The 24,759-nt window shown below is 37.5% G+C and overlaps 5 protein-coding genes and 1 non-coding gene across 6 annotated transcripts; 4 read left to right on the top strand and 2 right to left on the bottom strand.

The window, feature by feature from the left end:
• On the bottom strand, nt 2,649–4,237 carry LOC109946653 (7-deoxyloganetin glucosyltransferase-like). The gene is made up of 2 exons (XM_020555109.1): nt 3,721–4,237; nt 2,649–3,580 (listed from the first exon to the last, which is right to left on the bottom strand). The coding sequence occupies exons 1-2, from the start codon at nt 4,235–4,237 to the stop codon at nt 2,649–2,651; spliced, it is 1,449 nt and encodes a 482-aa protein (XP_020410698.1).
• Nucleotides 6,187–6,277, top strand: TRNAY-GUA. The gene is given in 2 exon segments: nt 6,187–6,223; nt 6,242–6,277. It is a non-coding gene; the product is annotated as a tRNA-Tyr (tRNA).
• On the top strand, nt 7,620–8,879 carry LOC18792873 (putative F-box protein At4g22660). Its single transcript, XM_007224933.1, has one exon. It carries the CDS (start codon nt 7,620–7,622, stop codon nt 8,877–8,879), a length of 1,260 nt encoding a protein of 419 aa, XP_007224995.1.
• Nucleotides 14,231–15,010, top strand: LOC18788250 (probable F-box protein At4g22165). The gene has a single exon (XM_020555155.1). The coding sequence runs from the start codon at nt 14,231–14,233 to the stop codon at nt 15,008–15,010; it is 780 nt and encodes a 259-aa protein (XP_020410744.1).
• Nucleotides 17,197–17,714, bottom strand: LOC18790773 (small acidic protein 1). Its single transcript, XM_007221657.2, has one exon. The coding sequence runs from the start codon at nt 17,617–17,619 to the stop codon at nt 17,434–17,436; it is 186 nt and encodes a 61-aa protein (XP_007221719.2). The 5' UTR covers nt 17,620–17,714; the 3' UTR covers nt 17,197–17,433.
• Nucleotides 23,018–24,707, top strand: LOC18788847. The gene is made up of 2 exons (XM_007224302.2): nt 23,018–23,424; nt 23,854–24,707. The coding sequence occupies exons 1-2, from the start codon at nt 23,053–23,055 to the stop codon at nt 24,352–24,354; spliced, it is 873 nt and encodes a 290-aa protein (XP_007224364.1). The 5' UTR covers nt 23,018–23,052; the 3' UTR covers nt 24,355–24,707.

Raw genomic sequence — 24,759 nt, 5'->3', positions numbered from 1 at the left:
AGAACCAATTGTCACATAATTCATCTTAATTATTATTTTATTATCAATTAGTGAGGAGAATCTAACTTGACTTAAATTTTAATTTAAAGTTGATATGATTTGCTTTTATGTTTTGAAACCAGTGCCTTATAGCTAGTGGCAAGTAGCATTAGCACATGTCATCCTTGGCCTGAATTATTCAGATTCTATCTCAATGTTGGTTTGTTGTTTTAGGATGGTCCAAAATAATAGTCCAATGGCATCTCTTATTATAAACATCGGGTGCTAAAATATTAAAACTATTGAGAGAATATTTGTTTGTGGGAATTTTCTGTGTATTCTTCTCCTTGTAGGAGGTCATATTTATAATACAACGAAACCTGAATGGGAAGTAAATAATAAATTCCTAAATCTATTTGCAGTAGGAAATCAGGAATTAAAGTAAATCAATTACAATTATAATAGGAATTCTTGGTGTGTAAGGAAAGTAAGTCAATATCCACAAGTCACGCCAACACTCCCCCTCACGTTGGTGCATAGATGTCGCCAATGCCCAACTGATCTAGTGAATTGTGGAATGCTTTACTGAAAATCGCATTTGTCAAAATATCCGTCAATTGATCCTCGGATTTCACAAAATGCGCAATCTGGTCCATGTGTCGGGGTCGTTAGTCGAGAAGTCATAATCTGTGCAGCGAAAGATGCATAGGATACAGTTGAGTAGGAATTGGGATCGGAATATGAGCCTGAGTCAAGGCCGGAGTCAGAGTTGAAATCGAGATCAGGGTCTGAATCAGAGCCAAATTTGGGGTTGGGGTCATCATCGGAGTGGGGGTAGGGGTCGTCTTCGGAGTTGGGGTCGGGGTCGGGGTCGAGGTCGTCTTCGGAGTCGGGGTCGAGGTCGTTGTCGTCATAGTCGGAGTCGGGGTCGGGGTCGTCAAAAGAGGATCCTGATTCTGGATTAGGTTCGGGGTAAAAGTCTGCATCTATAGGAGCGGAGCCATCTGGGCACTCAACTCAACGATGGTTGGTAGAGAATGAGAGAATGAGTCGGTGGTGCTACCTCTATGAGGGTTGAAAAAATCATCAACCCCCATAACACTAAATAAAATAATCTCTATTACAATAGGACAAAATATAATTGGTAAGTAACCAAAATTCTAATGAAATAAGGACTCGCCAACACTCCCCCTCAAGTTGGGCAAAGATATTTCGCAGGCCCAATTTGACAAGTGAGTCACAGGACACCATACTTGAGAAACACCAATTGTAGAGAAAATCTTTTAGTCAACCACGAGTGAAACAAGTGACAAACTAAAACAAAGTTCACAGCGGAAACACAAGAGCAAACCCTAAAAAATAGGGCACATAGCAAAACACAGAAACCCTGTGAGCACGGGTGTAGATAAGGCAGAACACAGAAACCCTATGAGCACGGCAGTAGATAAGGCAGAACACAAAAACTGTGTGAGCACAGCAATTGATAAGGCAGAACACAGAAACCCTGTGAGCACGGCAATAGGTAAGGCAGAACACCGAAACCCCATGAGCACGGCAGTGGCAACAATAAATTCTTCCATATAAACTTTAGCTAATTCACTCAGACACAACTTCTCTTCAATCTTCCTCTCCCCTTGAAGAGAAGGGGTCGTCGGAGTCAAGAAATAAGCAACATCTTCATGGAAATATGTCAAGGTAATTGGGATAGGTCAATAAACATATCCCTTTCACTCCCCTCCCCCCCCTCTCAAGGGGGGAGAAGAGCACTTAAATTTCAAGAAGAACACAAGCACAGGTCCCTAGATCGAACCTGGCTCTGATACCATGCTAAAATATTAAAACTATTGAGAGAATATTTGTTTGTGGGAATTTTCTGTGTATTCTTCTCCTTGTAGGAGGTCATATTTATAATACAACGAAACCTGAATGGGAAGTAAATAATAAATTCCTAAATCTATTTGCAGTAGGAAATCATGAATTAAAGTAAATCAATTACAATTATAATAGGAATTCTTGGTGTGTAAGGAAAGTAAGTCAATATCCACAAGTCACGCCAACATCGGGTGAAATAATAGATGTGCTATAAAATGAAGAAATAAGAAAATCGTAGTATTCTAATAACACAGTTGGGTCACTTCTATTGGGTTCTCCAATGATACACGACACATGTGCTTTTCCCTAGTTAAAGGACAAATGAAGGTAATTGAAAATTGGAGAAATCAACTATTGAAACAACAAAACTAAACTATTGAAAGAACGTTTTGCGGAGGATATTGAGGAACAATTATGTTAAATTAGGTGTGAGATTTTATTACAAAAAGTCTCGGTTATATTAGTAAAGAAATCACTTATTATATAGTATATTTTATTTAGTCAATGTTACGATATAAAACTTTATATTCTTCAACAAATTAGACCGACATGCATTCAAAGACAGAAAACTACATTCACAACAAGTTTGGGCTCCAAGCTACAATTTGGGCCAATGACTTGCCCGTTTAGCTTTTCTCCTTTTTTTCTTTAAAAAAAAAATACAAGTGATAGGTTAAACTACAAAAGGATTGGATTTCTCATACACACTACCAAAGTGTCATGAAGATTCAAACCTGAGACCACTAGTTTGCAAGTCAATGCCCACTTTCATTGAGCTAGACTCTGTTGACACCCGTCTAGCTTTTTCTTAATAGCACTTGATGCACAAAATTGTCCAAGTTTGAGGATGAGGAACCATATGGGCTAGAGGCTTCTTCTGCTTGTTTCTTCCACCCAATGACCTTGTTTTTCATTTTCTTACCTTTCTCTCCCTCCATTAACTCTTTAACAAGCCTCTCCACATGCTCTCTCTTAACATCATTACAAATCTCCATGCCAATACCCCATTCATTACAAGTATAGTAACAGTTTGTTGGCTGGTCACTAAAGCATGGCCAACACAACATAGGCACGCCTGCACATAGACTCTCAATGGTTGAATTCCAACCGCTATGTGTTAAAAATCCTCCAACTGATGAGTGCTCAAGGACTTGTTCTTGTGGGCACCAACTTGCTATTAGTCCTCTTTCCTTAGTTTCATTCACAAACTCAGGTGGCAAAATTGATGATGCACCAACAACCAGGTCGGGCCTAATGACCCAAAAGAAGGGAAGCTTGCTATTTGCTAGTCCCCAACCAAACTCAACAAGCTGTTCGGGTGATATGAATGCCAAACTGCCAAAATTCACATAAATAACTGAATTTGGGGCCTTGGAATCTAGCCATTTGAGGCAGTCAGATTCTTCTTTCCGTAGACTATATCCCATAATCTTCAAAGGGTGCTCTGGTATCTGATTAAGAAGTAATGGGAAGGGGCCAATTGCATAAACAAGTGGAAACATGGATGAGAGAGCATCCAAAACATCTTGCTCCAGTGCATCAAAACTATGAAGAACAACTGCTGAACCTTTATCAAATCTTCCAATTGCTTCCAAGCAGTTTGTCCAGGATTTCTCGTTGGGATTTGTGGTTCTCAAGTTGTGTGGGAGATCCCTTAGACGAATACCTTTCATTCCCGGAATCCAATCTATCACCTTGTCCAGAAAGCCATTTGTTAAACAACTCTCATCTGCAAATACCCAAGTGAAGAAAAATTTCATCTGTTTAGAAACAGGAGAATTAATCTAAAAATTAAGAGGTAAGGGAGGCCCTATTATTGACATTCCAAAAAAGGTTGGAATTAAGCTACTCATGTTTGAGTAATTTCACCTTTGAGTGGGACAAGTCCTTTTTCAACCAAAGCTGGAAATTGTATGTAGCCCATCAAGCTGCATGCAGAAATAGTAAAGAAGAGTACAACAGGGATTCCAAGTTCTTCAGCTGCTGCCAGGGGGAACAACGTCATCCAACCATCTGAAATGATGTGTGTCACTGAAGGATCGCCTGCCGTGTGATTGAGTTTTGTGATGAGGTCCCGAAATGGAGCCAAGAAATTCTTTTTGATGGACTCTCCAAGCAATAACATGTCTTGTTGGGTATCTTCGTCTGAACTTTGAAGGCCATCTGGTATGGTTTCGAATCGGAAACTAGGCACACCGTCGAGGGAGTTTGGCCCTAGAGACTTGAGAAGCCTTTTGTGATTGAACTCTGTGTTGACAAAGGTTACATGGACACCTCTATGGTGGAGGAGCTTTGCTAGTTGAAGCATTGCCTTCATGTGGCTTTGAACTGGAAAAGGCATGCAAACAACATGAGGCTTATTGGCTACTTCCTTGGAGCTACTCATTTTGGACTTAGATTGTGCGTGTGTTTGTTAGTGGATCTGTATGTGTCTGCACTTTGCACAACTGCATTGTTTTTATAGCCCTTATTGGACACTTCAATAAAATCAAGTTTAATTAAATAAAATTTTCGCTTTTCCTCATGTGAAATTCTTATATATATATATATATATTCCATTGAGGGATCCCTCAAATAAGTTTATTTGAGGGACACCCCTTGTAGGCCTCACTCCGGATTGTATTTCACTAATCCAAACCGTCTATTTTGTAGATACTCATTCAAAGATCATCCCTACAAAAAATCACTTGAATCCGATATCATTTGACCACTCAATTAAGTTATTGAAATTTTAGCATTTTCTTGAAGTACCGTGTTCATTGATTTTGTAAGACACAATTGGATGTCGAAACGGTTTCCGATTTGTCTAATTTTTTTATTAGGATGATCTATGAATGAAGACCTAAAAAATAGATGGTTTGGATCATTGGGAAAAAAATTGTAGGGTACCCTAAAGGGCGTCCCTCAATAGAAGGGGACTGATATACAGAGAGCTTCCATTGAGGGATCCCTCAAATAAGCTTATTTGAGGGACACCCCTTGTAGGCCCCACTCCGGATTGTATTTCACTAATCCAAACATTCTATTTTGTAGATACTCATTCAAAGATCATCCCTACAAAAAATCACTTGAATCCGATATCATTTGACCACTCAATTAAGTTATTGAAATTTTAGCATTTTCTTGAAGTACCGTGTTCATTGATTTTGTAAGACACAATTGAATGTCGAAACGGTTTCCGATTTGTCTAATTTTTTGTTAGGATGATCTATGAATGAAGACCTAAAAAATAGATGGTTTGGATCATTGAGAAAAAAATTGTAGGGTACCCTAAAGGGCGTCCCTCAAATAATTTTATTTGAGGGATCCCTCAATAGAAGGGGACTGTATATATATATATATATATATAAGTTTGAAGCCGGCATATATAAAAAGAATAATGCTACTCTTATCACATTTGTATACCACATTCTCATACCACCTTATGTGGTAGATGAGGTGGACAACACATCAATTAAAATTAATTTAATCTTTTCTTATCTTTTATGATTTGTTGACACTTTTTAATTAATGTGATTGTCCACTTCATCTGCCACATAAGGTGGTATGAAAATATGGGATATAAATGTGGTAAGTGTAGCATTACTCATATAAAAAAGTTTACAAAAATGATAGTCATGTACTGTATTTATATACCACCCTATGTACCATCTTTAAAGAGGTGGCTTCCGCCTCTATTAAAGAGGTGGTACACAGAATAATATACAAATGTGGCATGCGTAACATTGCTCATTGATTTAATATTAATGCGAGGTCAAATTTGTATACTAAATTTAACTCACATATCACATTGCAAGTACCCCTGTCATCAATTTTTATAGAATATTACTAGGGTCACCATACTTTGGTGAATAAATTTGGAGTCTCTTGCATTATTGATATTAATTTAACAATTTAATAAATAAAAAAAATATTTTAACCACCATACCTTTGTTTATATATTTTCAAAACAGTGATTACGACAGGCTTATATAGTGGCAAATGGCAAGTGACAATGGCACAAGTCATCTTTGGCCTGTTCTATTCTATCTCAATGTTGGATGGTGACAGCATCAATAGCATCCCTTATTTTTGAGAAAAGCTATAATTGTCGTTTTTATGTTTTATAGTGTGCGTAGACAAACAAGGAGAACTATAATTATTTCTAAATAACAATTAATGGATCACTTCTATTGGGTTCTCAAATGCTTCTCCTAGCTGAAGAACAAACTGACACTAGGTCAATTAAAAATCGGAGGAAATGAACTGTCAAAAAGTAACAAAACTAACTAGCTTATTATGTACTGCATCTGTTTTGCATATAAGTAGTATTTGTTTGGTATCTTGTTCAGCAATCCGACCTTAGCTCAGTTGGTAGAGCGGAGGACTGTAGTCGGGTAAACCAATAGCCATCCTTAGGTCGCTGGTTCGAATCCGGCAGGTCGGATATTTTTTTAATTATATTTTTTTCGCAAACTTCTTTTTTAATTATATTTTTTTCGCAAACTTCTTTTTTAATTATATTTTTTTCGCAAACTTCTTTTTTAATTATATTTTTTTCGCAAACTTCTTTTTTAATTATATTTTTTTCGCAAACTTCTCCAAAGATCCATTTCTTTTGCCTTAAAACTTCTATTTTTGTTTTTTGGCCAAACTCAAATTTCTTTTTTTGTTTTTCGGCCAAACTCAAACTTCTTATATATATATATATATATGGGGGCGGATCCGTGGCACTATAATTTTGACACAAATTTTCAACCATTAGATTAGAATGGATTGAATGGCTGAGATTATGTTTCATTAATTACTTAAATTAAATTAAATCTCTAATGCCAAGTAAATTTCATTTTTATTTATTAATTATGATAATTCCGAAAATCACTCAATTATCTTTCCCCTTTTTGTTTTCTTATCATGATCTTCTCAATTAATAACCTGCGAAACCTCACCATTATCTTCCCCTTGCCATTGTCATCTACACCAACCGAGCATTCATCCACGACATAGAAAATCTGTCTCAAGCTACCAATATTGAAGAGAAAATAAGATATTAATATTTAAAAGATAAGGCCCAAATTTGTTGCAATATTTCTTCTCCACCGTTTGGTTGATCTAACTCTCTCTCTCTTTCTGTTTTTTTTTTTTATAACATCTTAATGGCTTACAAGCTTTTATTCATTATGATTAATAGTAACATTAAAAAATATATGGCAAAAGACAGTTTGCTGTGCAGTTCATTGTGTGTGTGTGGATGGGGTGTTATCCCCAAGCCTTTACTTCGAGAGTCATAATCTATGTATAACTGTAACAATCCAAAAACTAAGCAGTTAAAAAAAGCAAAACACAAAGTTAGGGATAGAGAAGAAAAAGAATCATAAACCTGTAAAGCTTTTAGAAGAAAGAGGAGGAGGATGGGAAAGTCATTAAATGAAGAATTCTAGAGGATACGAAATAGGAAGATTTTATAAAACATTGATTGACAATAGAGAAATAAGAAAGAGAAAGTTAATTAATAATTATTTTTAATACATATTTTTCTTAAAAATATATAATTAGTTTAGTTAATCTTAGCCATTCAATCCATTCTAATCTAATAGTTGAAAATTTGTGTCAAAACTTGTGTCAAAAATATAGTGCCACATATCCGCCCCTATATATACAACAAACTTGTTCAGACTGGTACTCCAAGTAAGCTGCTTCTCCGTTATTCCCCATTATATCGCTAGGGTTAACTTTTCTCCGCCGAATCTCTAAAATATATAGCTAGGTTCAGCGAAAACCGTACATTCATGGCTGACAAAGTAGCCATTGGATCCAACAAAACAGAACATAGCAGCAGAGCAAATTGGTCCCAACTCCCAATTGACCCTTTTCAATTGATCTTATCAAAACTGTCCGTACGAAACATAAAGCCGCTCGAAGCAGTTTGTCGTCCATGGCTTAAGGCCATCAAATACATTTCATCGTCATCGCCGTCCTTTCCTTGCTTACTAGAGCCACCACGGCTCCTTCTTTTTCGAGACGAGGACAACGATGGCGGTCGCCTGTCTGGTTTTTGCAGTCTTAAAGGCAAGTTTTACAGCTTGATGAACATACCTAAACGGTTAGGCGATGGATATACTATTTGCATTGGGTCCTCTCACGGCTGGCTGCTTTTCTTGACGAACAAGAAACGATTGCTGCTTGTAAATCCCGCATCTGCAGCGGCTCCGCTTCTTCTCCCACCACTCAATACTTTTCCGGATATAGATAGCATTATGTATCAATATCCTCCTATGGAAGATTCAGGAATTTTTCTCCTCAAGGGAACGTGTGGATACTGGCGAAAATGGATGTGCAAGGTTGTTCTGTCTTCGCCACCAACCTGCAACAACAAAAACAACATTGGGGTTTTGCTAATGTACAATGTCGGAGATGGGCGTAACCGTCTTGCTTTCTGCACGCCTGCAGATAACAAATGGACAAAGCTTGACGAGCACGAACGGTACCTAGATGTTACGAGTGATTGCCATCGCCTTTATGCGTTACGCGAAGATTACAGTGTTGAAGTCTGGGGTTTCCCCAACTCCTCTGCCATCAAAAAGTTGGAAACTATCCCAGCTGGTGCTCCCATGGTACCAAAGTTAAATTATGATTTCCAGCTTTACATGGACAAAACTGATGCCACTGATCTGTTTTTGGTCAAAACTGGAGCAAGTGATCTGTTCTTGGTTGCGATGGTCGACTCTTCTGCCTGGGAAAGGGTTCGATTTGATGTTTATAAGCTCGAATATAATCCGGATGGTACATCTAGATGGAGAAGGGTGGACTCCATTGGCAAGTATGCAGTGGTTTTGGGTTCAAACCACTCCATATTAATCTCACCCCAGGAATTTGATCATGCTCCAGGATATCATGAGAATTCCATCTACTTCCTCCATGCATCATCTTCTTTCAGCTATGATTTAATTGTCTATAATGTGAGAGAGATAGAACCGAAAAAGGTCGGTTATCTGGGATTATTAAAGCAACCAGCTTACTGGCTCGAACGTTATCCTTTAGCACTGTAGCTAGCTTGTGACTAGGGTGATTATTGTTATTTAATCTTTAAACATTATATTTTGTGGAAGCTTAACATATAATTTGGATTTATTTATTTATTTATTTTTTAACTTTGTGCTCATGTTATTGGAATTGATCTCCCTTGTTTCAATATGTATTTATTTCTAAACATTTCTTCCTGTAAACTTATTTTCCTAGTGTCCTCTTCCTTCTTGTCTTTGATCATATTGCCTTATCTTGTACATGTTAAACCTACAAAAATCGAGCACCTACGGTGCACCCCAGACTACCATAACTGGATCACCAGGAATGCACAGACGCCTGGTTACTGCATACAAAGCAAGAACTTGCATGGAAACAAAAGATATCAAATGTTGTGCACATTGAATCATTACCATTGACTCAACAAAACCTTCACAAACCCACTTATCTTTTACTTTTCCTCGCTCTGCAAAAGCCCCAATTATTGCGAAGATAAACAATGAAATATAAAGAGGGAAAATCCCATTAACGCACATAAGCGACCAATTACTTTATGATTTGAACTAGTTTATCAGAAACCACGCATCCTTAGGTAGCTGGTTCGAATTTTCTTATACCCACTTGGCTTTGAATTTTCTAAAACACTCCAATGCACTTGACTTGTTTCTAATAAAGTACACCCATGACATTCTAGTGCAGTCATCAGTGAATAGCAGGAAGTATTTATTTCCTGAGATTGAGTCTGTTTTCATTGGTCCACAGATATCTGTGGGAACCAATTCCAAAGGGTATGATGCTCTCCAAGTAGACTCCAAGGGGAAGGAATCTCTGTGTTGCTTTCCTAGCATGCAACCTTCACAAACCACTGAGACTTGCTCCAAATGAGGTAGGCCATGAACCATGCCCTGATTCTCAAGCAGTTTTATGCTTCTCTCACTTAAGTGTCCTAACCTCTTGTGTCATGTCTGCAGGCAGTGAGAAACACTTGCTCTTAAAGCCAACTCACTTGCAGGCATCATTGTAAGTGGAAAACATCTGTTGTTGGTCATTTGAACCCTCACAATCAGATTTCCTAGTGACTGATCATCATAAACATTCACCATATTCCCTCCAAACACAAGATAATAACCATGCTCCATCATTTGCCCAACACTGAGTAGATTTTGTTCCAGACCAGGTACAAGCATTACTTCTTGAATGTGCTTCTTCCCCAGCTTGGTTTTTATCACAAGAGTTCCTTTTCCTGCCACTGGAACTACCTCTCCAGTCCCCATCTTGACTTTAGAAGTCAAATTCCTTTGAATATCCACTAAGAGTCCCTCATCTCCTGTCATGTGGTTACTACAACCACTATCAATATACCATGAGTGATTCTTTTTCACACCTGTTGCAGCATTGCACATATAGAACAAAGTTCCTGTTTCCTCCACCTGATTTGCATAGTTCACCTTATGTGCATTTTTATTTCCATTGCACTCTCGGATCATATGCCCAAATTTTCCACATCCATGGCATTTAGGTTTGCCTTCAAACCAGCACTTGCCATAATGCAGCTTATCACAATGTTTACAGGCTATTTTGTTACCATCACTTGACTTCCAGTTTTTCTGAGATTTTTGGTCTCCAGAAAAACTGCCACTCTTAGGATTCTTCTCCTCAATATTCAGGCTAGCAAAGGCCTTTTCTGTAGAATTTTCAGTATGGCGATCCAATCTGAGCTCAAAGCTCTTCAAGGAGGCAACCACCTCTTGCACTTCTAGAGTTTCTAGATCCTTAGAATGCTCAATCACAGAACAAATAGGATCATAGGATTTTGGCAAACTAAACAGCAATTTCTGCACTACTCTCTCCCTAGATAGTTCCTCACCATAACTCTTCATGTGATTCAAGATATCAAACAATCTAGCAAGATATATAGATAGGGATTCACTGTCTTTCATGCGAGTATATTCAAACTCTCTACGCAATCCTTGCAGTTTTACATTTCGTACATGTTTGTCTCCTCTGAATTCCAGCTTCAGAATATCCCAAGCTCCCTTTGAGGTCTCCTCATTCACAATTCTGGGGAAGAGTTGATTTGAGACAGCACTTTGGATCAATCCAAGTGCACGAGCGTCCTTCATCAGAAGCTCAGCCATTGTAGACTTCTCAACAACCTTAGTCTCTTCTATCTCCTTTTCCTTATTTGAATCTAAACCATTGCAGCCATGTTCAACCAGATCCCACAGTCCATGAGATTTCAGTATTGTTTTCATCCGAATGTTCCATAACTCATAGTTTTATCCATTGAACACTGGTGTGCGAAGCTCAGAAGTGCTAGATCCTGTCATGTGAGACATTGGATTCAAGAAATCTCAGCTGCAATCGTCGAAAGAAGCTCAGAACCAGCTCAAATCAATTCCTCCTCCCTGTTCACAGATTCACGCCCAGCTCAAGTGATCAAACCTGGCTCTGAGGCCATGTTAGAGTACATTGTTTTTAGCAGTTTGTATATTTTTGGGAAGAAGAAAGAGATCACAAAGAATGTATGAGGGAGAGAACGTTGCTCTCTTAGAAACTTGTAGATAGATGAATTCGTATTACACTCTACATGTATGTAAGTGTGTGTGTGAGAGAAGAATCTAATTCTCTAACTGATTTACAAAAGTTATTCAATCCTAGCCTTTGATTCCATCATCCTATGAGATGATCCCACTTGTCATGATCTGATACTTAAATCCTAGGCTAGCTAAGAGACCACTTGGACTATGATCCAATGGCTCAAATTACATTAAGGAAAAAAATAAAGCTTATAGACTGAAACATAGACAGACTTTGTAACTTTGGCTCCAAGGCATTCAGCTTAAGGGTTTTACACATCAACAAACTGTCCCCAGGAAACATACTGCGGCTTGAAGCAGTTTGTCTTCCATGGCTTAAGGCCATCAAATGCATCTCACAGTCATCGCCGTCCTTCACTTGCTTACCAGAGCCGCCGCGGCTCCTTGTTTTTCAAGACAAGGACGAAGATGGTGTTAGCCAGTCTGGTTTTTACAGTCTTGAAGGCAAGTTTTACGACATGCCTAAACATTTATGACATGGAGATGGTATTTGCATTGGGTCCTCTCACGGATGGCTGCTTTTCTTGAGCCACAAGAAACAACTGCTGCTCTTAAATCCCGTATCTGCAGGGATCCAGCTTCTGCTCCCCCCACTCAATACTTTTCTGTATAGCATTGATCCAGAAATTATTCTCCGGAAGTCTGGGAGACTTTGGCAACGAAGGATGCCCAAGGTTGCTCTGTCTTGTCGACCAACCTGCGGCAACAAAAACAACATTGGGGTCTTGCTAATTTACAATTACAAAGATGGATGTAACTGTCTTGCTTTCTGCACGCCTGCAGATGACAATTGGACAAAGCTTGACGGCCAGAAACGGTACCTAGATGTTACGAGCGATGGCAATTGCTTCTATGCCTTAAACGCAGATTACAGCGTTGAAGTCTGGGAATTCACCAATTCCTTAATTCCCATAAAAAAAAGTCAGAAATTATTATCCCAGCAGCTGGTGTGCCCTGGGAACTAAAAGGACATTCTTGGTTCCGAATACCCGGCATAGCCAAAAGTGGGGCAAGTGATCTGTTCTTGATTCAGAGGGTCAATTCTTTGAACCCCAAAGTGGTTCGATTCGATGTTTATAAGCTCGAATATAATAATTGGGATGGAACATGTGCATATGGATGGACAAAGGTAGAATCCATTGGCAACTATCCATTGGTTTTGGGATTGAATCAGTCCATATTAATCTCACCGCAGGAATTTGATCATGAGAACTCAATTTACTTCACCTATGCACCATCTTCTGACAGCTGCTTTTAAGTGTGTACAATTTGAAAGGGAAAGAAATTGCAAAAGCCTGTGATCTTGGATTTACGGGGCTTGAACAGCCAGTTTACTGGTTTGAACCTGGTCCTTTAGCACTGTAGCTGGCTAGGCTAGTTAGGGACTATGGTGATTATTGTTAGTTAACGTATTACAGTTTGGCTTTATTTTGTTACTTTGTGCTCATGTTATGTATACTTAACTTTGTGCTCATGTTATGTAAGGGCAGATTTGTCATTTTGATATTTCTTTTTATGAAATCAACAATTTTTGTGAAGGAATTTTAAGAAAAAGGGGTTTTGTGAAAGCAATTTTTACTAATCAGGAATTGAATTCCAATTATTGAGAATTCATGTGTTTACTTCACATCAATGAATTAAAAAGTAAGTAGGGTCCACACAAAATTAGGAATTGAATTCCTGATTTTTTGGAGGAATTCAAATTCTTGGGTGGGATCGATGTGGTATTCTAATTTCTGGAGAACTAACTCATTAGGAATTCATCTTTTTTTACCCATTATATCCTCACACAATTTTAAAATTTTAAAATTTGTCATCTACTTTACCCCAACAACGAGAACATTTTAGCAATTAGCACCACTCCTACCTCAATTCCATATGATTTAGTAAACAACTTCAATAGGAATCCGGAATCTAATTCTCCTCAATCCAACTCCTCATCAATTCAATTTATCCTCATTCAATTCCTCCTAATTTGATTATGGATTAGTAAACATGACAAAGACCTTAGAGAGTGTTTGAGTAATTTTTAAAACCTTGGTTTTGTAAAAACTCGAAGAAACTGAGGGGTGTTAATCTATATATATATAAAGCAAAAGGCAGAGAGTGGTGAAACATTCAAAAACCAAAAAAAATGCCATTAGTTAATTCAAACATTAAGAATTAAAATTATTAATTAAATGAGTATAATATGGTAAATTCACATTTTTTTCATATTAAAATTAAAAACAAAATCAGATAATAAGTCCTGTTTTATGGAACATAACTATCTACTAGCCTCTCTGCACGTGCTTCCGCACTTGTGAGAGGTTTTTTTTAAAAAATAAGTAAATTTATTTTAGAATTAAAAAAGATAATGGGTAGTTATGTTCCATAAAAATAGGATCTATTATCTGCTTTTTCTTTTTCTTTTAATTTTTTTAAATATGAAAAAGTGTGAATTTACCATATTATCCTCATTTAATTAGTAAGTTTAGTTCTTAATGTTTGCATTAACCAAGGATATTTTCTGGTATTTTGAATGTTTCACCATTCTCTGCCTTTTGCTTTATATATATAGATATTATCTTTTCTTAATTCTAAAAATAAAATATAAAAGAAAAAAGAAAACCAATTCACACATGCAGAGCATGTGCCAAGGGGCTAGTATAAATAACTCGTTTTATTTTTTGTCAGACCCTTTATTAGTGAGTTTTCGTTATTCTCTTCTCGCTAGGGTTCTCTTTTCTCAGAATCTCCAAAATATTGGTTCAGCGTCTGATCAAGGTCACACATCAATGGCCGACAAAACAGCCATTCTTTCCCAAAAAACAAAACATAGCAGAACAAGTTGGTCCGAACTTCCAATTGACCCTTTTCAACTGATCTTATCAAAACTGTCCCCAGGAAACATACTGCGGCTCGAAGCAGTTTGTCGTCCATGGCTTAAGGCCATCAAATACATCTCGCGCTCATCGCCGTCCTTCACTTGCTTACCAGAGCCGCCGCTGCTCCTTGCTTTTCAAGACGAGGGCAAAGATGGTGCTGGTTTTTACAGTCTTGAAGGCAAGTTTTACAACATGCCTAAACAGTTCTGCCATGGAGATAGTATTTGCATTGGATCCTCTCACGGCTGGCTGCTTTTCTTGAGCAACAAGAAACAACTGCTGCTCTTAAATCCCGTATCTGTAGGGATCCAGCTTCTGCTCCCACCACTTGATACTCTTCTGTATAGCATTGATCCAGTACTCCAGAAGTCTGGGAGACATTGGCGACAAAGGATGCTCAAGGTTGCTGTCTCTTTGCAACCAACCTGCGGCAACAAAAAAAGCATTGGGGTCTTGCTAATGTACAATTACCACGGTTCCAAAGATGGGTGTAACTGTCTTGCTTTCTGCACGCCTGCAGATAACAAGTGGACAAAGCTTGCCGGGCAGAAAGCGTATGTTGATGTTACGAGCGATCGCAATGGCTTCTATGCCTTAAACGTAGATTGCAGCGTTGAAGTCTGGGATTTCACCAATTCCTTGATTCCCATAAAAAAGTTGGAAATTATCCCAGCTGGTGCGCCCTTGTAACTAAAACTAAATAATTGGTTCCCAAAGCCCTGCATAGCCAAAACTGGGGCAAGTGATCTGTTCTTGGTTCAGAGGATCAGTTCTTTGCCCATCCCCCAGGTTCGATTCGTTGTTTATAAGCTCGAATATAATAATCGGGATGGTACATGTACATCTGGATGGACAAAGGTGGAATCCTTTGGCAACCAGGCATTGGTTTTGGGTTCGAATCAGTCCATATTCGTCACACCCCAGGAATGTGATCATGAGAACTCAATCTACTTCACCTATGCACCATCTGATGACACCTGTTTTTTATGTGTGTATAATTTGAGAGGGAAAAACATAAAAAGAGTCAGTGATGATCTTGGATTAACAGGGCTTGAAAAACAAGTTTACTGGCTTGAACCTAGTCTTTTTAGCATTGTGGCTAGCTAGGCTAGTTAGGTCTAGGAACTTGGGGTGACTATTGTTAATTAATCTTTATTGCTAGTTAACATATAACAGTTTGGCTTTATTTTGTTAACTTTGTGCTCATGTTATAATATGCTTTCTTCGAGTAGTTTAGAAAACCTTGTGGTTTGGTTTGTTCTATCTAAACTCCCTTGTTTCCATATGTGTTTGTTTCTCAACATTTCTTCCTGTAAACTTACTATTCCTAGTCTCTGTTTCCTTCTTGTCCTTGATCATAAATTGCATCTTCTACATTTTGAAACCCAACTTTGTCATACTATCCAGAGCCACAGGCATCGTTTGTAATCAATCTTGTATAAGGGTTTAATTGGTGTATATTCCTTTTTTTTTATTGTTTAATACAAGCAATATTTAAGAATGGGGATTTAAACACAAGACTTCGGGTGCAACCGTACAGAGGTGAATGCTACCTCTTAGGGTCCATAGATGATTTACTTCAATAGAAGAACCATCATTGCAGTATTGCATGTCTAACGAAAAATGAACTCTCTTCTTGTACACCAAAAAAAAATATTTTTTTCTGTTTTCTTTCTTCGAATTGATTTGCGAGTTGATTGGGTTTTTTTTTTTTGGGTCACTAGTTGATTTGGTTTATATTAATATAAGGACGAATACAATTCGGTTAAATGTGACGGCCGGAACCCATCCAATTAAACTTCATCAAGAAGGCTTCCCAATTGACCCAAACTGGTTGCCATGCACTCTTAAGCCAACCTAGAAGGTTACTTATTACCTATCTAGCATGCTAAATGCAAAAGCTCTGGCATATGAATAAAAATTTTAGACAAACCCAACATGGCCATACCAAGTCGAAAGCAGCAGACTCAGTCGTGGGATTTCGCTTCCTCAGCTATAGCAATTCAAAGTGCGACACAAGCTTTCAGGATTCCTATTATATCTTGAATCAATCTTGTGTAGCTCCACAGTTTGCAGTCACACGAAAGTATAAACTGCTAGATTCTCTATGATACAACCCTTCCCCCCAACCCCCCCGGCAGCTATAAAAGAGGGGACCCTAACTCAAGCACCTATAGTGTACTCCAAAACATAACTCAAGCAACCTGTGGCGTGTCCCAGATCGCCATAACTTGAGGACCTAAGGTGCACCACAGATCACCATAACTCGAGCACATAAGGTGTAATATAGACCGCCAAACAACTAAGAGTACCCCACTAACCAATCATTTTAAACTTTCATATAGACACCTCTGCAAAAGAGAAAACTATAAGCAAGACTAACAATGGTTTGAGGTTTCAACCTCAATTCATAAGCACCTAGAGCTCGATGCACATGGAGCACCGAGAAATCAAAAGAGCACCTAAGAAATAAGGAATGACAAGAAGTAATTAGACTAAATGGCATAACCACCGTGAATGCACAGACACTGAGTCATGACATATAATACAGACAAACCTATAATCAAATGCAAAATATGCAAGAGACTGAACAGCATAGACCAAATGCATACAGCATATAGATATGCCAAAGTTGCAAAGCAGAACCATAATTCCACATGGTTACTGCATACAAAGCCAGAATTAGCATGGAAACAAAAATTCTCAAACGTTGTTCATCACTGAATCATTACCATTGACTCAACAAAACCTTCACATACCCACTTCTCTTTTGCCTTTCCTCACTCTTCTAGACAACCCAAAACAGCTAACACTACACACCATTTGCAAAAGCCCCAAAAACATAATCCCATTAACACACATAAGAAACCAATTACTTTCTGATTTGGAACAGAAACCACGCAGAGCTTAAAAACGCCAACCAAACAGAACGAACACCATCCATCATTCACACAGCAATCACATATAGCATAAACACAAACTAAAATCCATATCTATATATAACCAATTTGGCTAATTAAAGAAGAAACTTCATCCTAGCCGAAACCCTAGAAAACAGAGCAAATCGAAGCAAATCATTACATGGGTTCGATGGAGAAGAAGCTGCGGTTGGTTCAGTTGATGTCGGTGTCGTCGAAATCGTCCTCGAAGGAATTGAAGAAGTCAGCGTCGGCCAGCTTGTTCTCGCCGATGACGCCGTCGGCAAAGCTCTCGAGTGTGTCAACGTCGTCAACGTCCATGGCCATGGTGGAGCCCTGGTCGTCCATGTCGCCGAAGAAGTCCATCGGAGTCGGCCTCATGGCTCCAAACCTTCTCTCTCTCGCGGAAGCTATGGCTATGGAGCGCCTCACGTTTTGGTTCTCGGCAGGGGAGCTCGCCTTTTGTCTTGCCACTGGCGACGACATGTCGTTTCCTTCTTATGTTTTTGTAAGATTTATCGCCGACTCTTTAATTGTAATTTTCTAGTTTTCTTTTCCTTCCAACATCGGTTCAACTTCTAAATGGATTTACTTTGATTTAGTTGGCCTGCCTAGCCGCGTGGTTTCGGTTGTAAGATTTCATTTTTCTATAAATAAATAAAAACTTTCAAATTAATTGGAAAAAAAAAATTAAAATAGATGATGAACAAAAAATCAGTCAAGAATAATTATACCTGTAAATTTTTTATGAAAATCTCCTTGAGCCTCCCCCTCTCTTGATTCTCAAACTCTTCTTCAATGCCCCTCCTCTATCAAGTTGTTGTTTTCTTATGTAAAAATAGTCACCTGCTCATTATTTATACCAATTTAGGTCTTATTTAAAATAAATAAAAATACCAAGTTAGGTTTTGCAATTATGTAGATTTTCTTTTTTTGGCTAATGTCACTTCGAGTAGAATTTGACGAGAAGTTAATGTGCATGATCGTGATATGAGTAATGTTTTGATGTAACTGAATTCGATGTGGTATGGTGTTACTAATTTCCTCAAATCATTCCATTATATGATATAACACCTAGAGTATAACATGTCGTTTAGTGTTATTATCACGTACAATAACTTGATTACTTTAACATGAATTAAGACAGAAGTCAAAAAGAAATAAGAAACTTTGAGAATCCATGGTGAATGATAAATCCTGTCAGTAATATGTTAAACATTCTTTTTAGTTAACATAATTTATGAGTATTGACCCACAAAAAAAAAACATAATTTATGAGTGTGTTGTAGTAGAAAACTATTAAGTAATTCAAAGTATCATACCTGCAAATTTTGTATGAAATTATGTGTCCTCGAGCCTCCCTCCCTTTCTTCTCAAACTCTTTCTTCCTTGTCTCTCTTGTGTGTCTCCTGTTCATCCTCCTCTTCGAGTCGAATGAACCTAAAAGATGGGAACAATATAATTGGTGAAAGAAAGCTACAATTGGTCAACACCACGAGAGTCAAACGGCCACAATGATGGAATATGGAGGATGGAATTGGTAAACGTAAAATTAGAACTTACAGCTAAAAAATTGTAAAGCCTATTTACCGACCCCAAATATATATATATATATATATATATATATATATATCGTGTCTAGGGGACAACAAATAATCAACTCATCTTTACGTGTTTAGTATGAAAGTAAAGACCAATGCTTTTTTTCATGGAGGGGAAAGAGAGACGAAACCTTATACTTTCCAAGACCACTTCGGAGTGCACAAAAACTTAGGTAAATCTAACTAACATCTCATTTATAAAGTTAAAGATCAAATTGAGTTTACCCAAGTTAGTTCTAATGACGTGAGAATGTGGAGTAATGAGTTAGGAATATGATAAAAACAAAAACCAATATAAAAACCAATAATAAAAATCAAGTTAATAAACTCCAATTGGAATGGATGGATTTTCTAGATCATGCCCCATAGAACCTTTTTTTTTGGAATTTTTCAATTTGAGGATTCAATTTGTGTTAGAACTAAAAGCATCTCCAACGGAGATGTCAAATGCAAAATGTTAAATTTGAATTTGATGGCTTATTTGGTCATTTGATGCTTTGAAAAAAATTTAACTCCACCCTTTGTCAAATATCATATTATTTTATTAAATTTTAAAAAACAGATGGGACTCATATGATGCATAAAGTTTTAAAAGAAAGTAAATGATAGTGGGGTACATGACTAAAAAAATATTAAAATAATATTTGACATCAAGCTTTTTGATATGTTATTTTTGACATACTTCATCCAGCCTTCAAATTCATATAGGATTTGACTACTCGGTTTGAGCAATTTTAACATTCAATTTTTGTTATTTCATGTCCTTATGACAATTTGACATATCGATTGGAGATGTTCTAAGTGCTCGTTTGGCATTGCTTATTTGAGGTGATAATTGATTTTTAAATTTTTTTGGAAAGCCCAGCCCATTTGGTAAACTATGAGAAAATCACTTATTATTAAAAATTGCTGTGAGATAAAGCTATAAGGGAAAGCAGCTAATTAAGTGTTTTCATTTTCTGATTATGAAGGAATCAGTTTCGAAGAGGTGCTGGGTTTAATAATTATGCGAGAATCATTTTCTGATTATGCGGGAATTAGTACCAACAACAATTTTAATAAAAAGTTTACCAAACGCCAAATTGCTTTCATTCACAGCTGATTTCTCTCACAGAAAATCTGATAATGATTATATTAACAGCACAACAATACCAAACTGACCCTAAAGTCATGTCATTTTCTACTTGGCTAGAAACCGCTGGTGTAATTTTTTATTATGGGAGATTTTATTGGCACCCCATTATTTACTTTTTACACCCCATACTAATTTTAAACATGAATAACCTATTTTACCCTTGTATATAATTACTGTTAAGGACAAAAAAAATTTAAAATTAAAATTAAAATTGCTCACTACACCCCACATATATTCCTGCAACCCTAGTTTGACTTTAATCTCAAACTATCATGTTCCTAAACCCTAAACCCTAGATTTATATGTTTATATTTGTGAAAATATACATTGTATTTATTCATGAAAGGTGAGATTGAAGTTAGAGAGGGCTTCGAATGAGGTACGAGTTTATTTTTTGGGGTTTTGCAAGTTTAGCATTTCATAATGGTCGTTGGTTGCGTTCAGTACATCAGTACTGAATGCAATAGGTAAATTCAGTGGGATGCCACCGAAATGTTGCAACTTTTTCGGTTGGGTTTGACCTGTTATGAACTTAATATTCAGTGGAGATCCACCGTAACATGGAACGTAGTTCAGTGGTTCAGTACCGAACTTTTACCTGCGTTTCAGTGGCATCGAACCGAAATTTATTTATTTTTTCAATAACTTATTGTCGACCACAAATTTAATGCAAGCTATTTTGATCTTACTCCCATTGAAGGAATAAAAATAAGGTGACGCCCCTACTGAAGGCAACAATGTGAGAACAGAATGTGTAATGGACTACAGTGATTAATTCACAATTTATTCGGTAATTATTTGTCTAAAATCCTTTTTAGTATCATTAACGTGGCATTAACGTTTCAAATTTTATTTTTAAATAAGATGAGTTTTATGTGTAGATATTTAATGGTAGAGATGCATTACTTAGATGGGCTCGTGCACAAGGAAAAATGAATAATATTGTCATTGTAATTAAAATGTCTAATTATGGAGGTGAGGGCAAGAGGAGACCTCGTGTAATACTTGCCTGTGAAAGGAGCGGTAACTATAAGTCTTGCAAGTCTAGTGAGACAACTGATATAAGGTCGAATGCAAATTATTATTGTCACATGTTATAATGTGGTTTTAATCCTTCTAAGCATGCGTCAATGCCTTACATTTCTTCCTTTCTCAGTTCAATCAAGCGAAATCAAGCTACGTGAGATTGCCATTGATTTTGTTGACGATGATCACTATGTCCAGGTATGAATTTATTTGTTTATGCAACATTGTTTAATTTTATATGCTATGCGTATATGAATGAATTCTTGGTTTGTAGATTCATTTGTCTCCAGATCATCCTATTCCACCAGTTTCTAGAATATGGCATGAACAAAGTGACATATGCAATGTAACACATTTGTACTCGAGGTACCAAGCGCGTATGGATGCTTTTCAACAACTTCCGGGAGTGGAGAATTTAGCTACTACAGATACGGACATCCTAATGACTGACCAAAATGCACCCATTACAGAATTGAGATTATAAAACTAATAAATCTATTTATTTTCTTATATTCACTTTTTTTAGTGGGACAAACTTCATAACTAATCAAAACAAAAATAGTTCCAGATCTAATAATTCTATTTATTTTTTTACATTCACTTTTTTTAGTGGGACAAACTTCATAACTAATCAAAACAACAAAAGTTCCATGAGTTCTAATAATACAAACATGCAATAACTAATCAAAACAACAAAAGTTTCATGAGTTCTAATAAATGCATGCTAGCAAGTCAGTTAACCATGACGACATTGATATGTCATGGTAGACCGTATGTTTGTACCCTCTAAAATCTGTTGCAAGGTCTCAACTGCTTGTTGAACTTGGGAAGGTCGTGTACGCAATGCAGCTATTTCCCCTAATGCCACGAACGGCCTAGTAAAGGACAACATACGTTTGTCACGCTCCTATATTCGGTAGATAATCACTGAAAAACGGAAACAAATTCAGTGGATTATCATTGAAAAAAGAACACATATTGCTGGAGTACCACTGAAAAACAGAAATAAATTTGGTGGGAATCTCCTAAAAAATAGAAACAAATTCGGTGTATTACCACTGAAATAAGGTAACGATTTCGGTGGTAACCCACCGAAAGTAAAATTAATTTTAGTACAGATCAAGTTCAAATTCGGTGGACTACCACTAAAGCAACGGAACCATTTCGGTGGTAATCCACCGAAACTATATTCTAGTTTTGTAAAACCATGTTCGAACCATACACCCACAACGTTGAAATCAAAAATTAAAATCAGACTTTGGCTTTTCAAAAGTGAAATCAAACGTAGGCTTAATCAACACTTAGAAATGTAAATATAGAAATCGAAATCGAAATCAAACCTTGGCTCTTCAAAGGATTTGTGAAAACTTGACAGATTGGTGATGGATGCTTGAGATGGTTGAGGAGATGGTGGTTTGCGACGGGGTGAGGCATTTGGGGTTGGCTGTGGGGTGTGATGGCTCTGTTTCAGAGATGGGTTCGGGTTTGCAGAGATGGATTGTGCGATGGAGTTCGGTGGTTTGCAGAGATGGGTTGGGCGATGACTCTGTTTCAAAGACGATGGGGTGTGCGGTGGAGCTTGTTGTAAATTTGATGGGGTGTGTTTGCAAGAGGAGGGAATTTTCGATAGGGTGGGGCTTGATATCAGATGGGGTGGTTTTGATTTCAAAGGGGGTGTGTTTGAAAGGGAAGGGGGTTTTTGATAGGTGGTGTATGATATGGGATAGGGTTTACATAGTGAGTTAGGGAATGGGGTTCATGAGGGCAATTTAGGAAAAAAAAAAGGATATAATGAGTAATTTAAAATTTTATTAAAATTTAATGGGGTGTAAAAAATTATGGAGTGTAAAGAGCAAATAATAGGGTTCATATAGAATTTCCCTTTTATTATCTTTAAAGAAAATAAAAGAAATCGCGGCTTTGCCAAAAAGTTCGGAATTTATTTTTGTGACCGAGAAAGAATTAAAGATTTTTTTTTGGGTAATAAAGTTGGAGATGTTTTAATTGGACAAAAGATAACAAGAACGTGGCAAATGGAAGCTCACACCGCCAATGGAGAGCAGTGTCCTCCTTCTCACACAGCCTCATCCATGGCGACCCAAATATTCCTTTCACTCTCTCTTTCAAAACCCACTTCCTTCGTCTCAACCAAGTCGCTCCTACACTCCTAAGTACCGTCGTTGGGATTCCAATGCCGAAACCATTCGGTCCCAAAGATTCGGTTTTAATTTAAGAGACAAAGGCAACAAAGAAGAAGAAGAAGATGCTGATGGCGACGAAGAAGAAGAAGAAGACTACAATTACAATGGAAGTAAAGAGAAGAAGAAAAGGCGGTGGTGGTCAGATGATTACTCGGAGTCGGAGATGGAGGAAGGCTCTGGTGGAATCTTGGATGAAGCCATTGATAGTGTCTGGATTCTCAAGGTTCTAACTTTCACTTCATTTTTGGTTATTTGTATAAATTGCGATTTGGGATGTTGCAATTTTTGGTTTGACTTGTCCAAAAACAAAAACAAAAGAAAGAAAAAAAAACCCAGATGTTTTAAGTATTAAAATGCATCAATGCTTTAGCTGGGTTTTGTTGTTTGTTTCAATGAGAGGAAGCTCTTTTTTTTTTTTTTCTTCCTATTGTCATGATACTTGCATTTCCCATATGTGTGAATGCCCCCATATCAGGTTCAAGCTCAAATGATAGAAATCACTGTGAAAACTGGATATTGTGTTCTGTTCTTTGTTATCTTTGGCTGCTTTGGGCATCTTTCCATGTGTTGTATCCAGAGTTAGAAGTTAAACAAAAGCCTTCTTAACAAAAATTTTGTAAGATGAAATATATTTGCTTTTTGGTGGGTGCAGGTGTTCAGATCCTATGGTTGGGCATTTCCAGCTATTATCGTATCTTTGCTGCTGTCTACGGGTGCAAAAGCTTTCCTCATGGCTTTAGCATTCCCCCTTTGTCAGTCAGCATTTTCACTGGCATTTGAGAAGTTGTGGGGAGGAACACAAAGTAGGCCAAAACGTAAGTCCAAGACCAGGAGGAGAAGGAAACCATTTGCCAGCACTGTAGATAACGTTAAAATGGATGAAGAACAAGAAACTAGCAACAAAAAGATGGATTATCAATCTTGGGTAGTAGGCAATGATGTCTCAGTTGATAATAGTGGCCAAAATGCATCAGGTCTTGGTGGGTGGGATGATCTTGAAAGAACTGAATCTGCACGGAGGCAATCTCGAAGAAAGCCGATGGGGAAGGGTAAGTTGAGTAAGAGAGAAAGGAAAAGTGACACACCTCTGCTGTTTAGGTTGTTGATTGCTGTTTTTCCATTTTTGGGTTCATGGACAAAGATGTTTTGGTGAATAGAGAATACAAACCCGCTGTCAACCTGGAGAATGACTTTCACTGGTTGGCCTGGAAGTGTAGAGATCAAGCACTACAAGGCTTTTTGCTCCTCCTCTTACACGACCTTCGGATCCCGTTTACATCAGTTGAAGCTAAGATCAAGGAATCAAGTTTCAGACAGAGCCAATTTGTGTACACGATGGTTTTCGATGGCATAATTAAGCCATTTTCTTCGTACGTCTAGCTTGGATGCTGAGGCTCTATCAGTATCCATACGCCATGTATATACTCAAAGTACAAGTTCATGGTACATTTTGTTCCATACAGTGTAGAATTTGGTATTTATCTCATAAGGAATTTTCTCTTCTTATGGTACAGTTTAGATAACTGCAGAAATTTGTGGTTTACAGTTCCAAGACGAG

Source organism: Prunus persica, chromosome G1, assembly GCF_000346465.2.
Source record: "Prunus persica cultivar Lovell chromosome G1, Prunus_persica_NCBIv2, whole genome shotgun sequence".
In the NCBI taxonomy this organism is placed as follows: domain Eukaryota; kingdom Viridiplantae; phylum Streptophyta; class Magnoliopsida; order Rosales; family Rosaceae; genus Prunus; species Prunus persica.
The sequence above is the reverse complement of the archived record's forward strand: the minus strand, read 5'-3'. Positions and strand labels throughout refer to the sequence as shown.

Bases quoted from the DNA above. Each gene is read 5' to 3' on its own strand.
- LOC18790773 (XM_007221657.2), bottom strand. From the start codon at position 17,619: ATGAGGCCGACTCCGATGGACTTCTTCGGCGACATGGACGACCAGGGC.
- LOC18788847 (XM_007224302.2), top strand. From the start codon at position 23,053: ATGGAGAGCAGTGTCCTCCTTCTCACACAGCCTCATCCATGGCGACCC. The intron at 23,425-23,853 runs GTTCTAACTTTC...TGGTGGGTGCAG, and splicing joins ATAGTGTCTGGATTCTCAAG to GTGTTCAGATCCTATGGTTG.
- LOC109946653 (XM_020555109.1), bottom strand. From the start codon at position 4,237: ATGAGTAGCTCCAAGGAAGTAGCCAATAAGCCTCATGTTGTTTGCATG. The intron at 3,581-3,720 runs GTGAAATTACTC...GGGTATTTGCAG, and splicing joins AGGACTTGTCCCACTCAAAG to ATGAGAGTTGTTTAACAAAT.
- LOC18792873 (XM_007224933.1), top strand. From the start codon at position 7,620: ATGGCTGACAAAGTAGCCATTGGATCCAACAAAACAGAACATAGCAGC.
- LOC18788250 (XM_020555155.1), top strand. From the start codon at position 14,231: ATGGCCGACAAAACAGCCATTCTTTCCCAAAAAACAAAACATAGCAGA.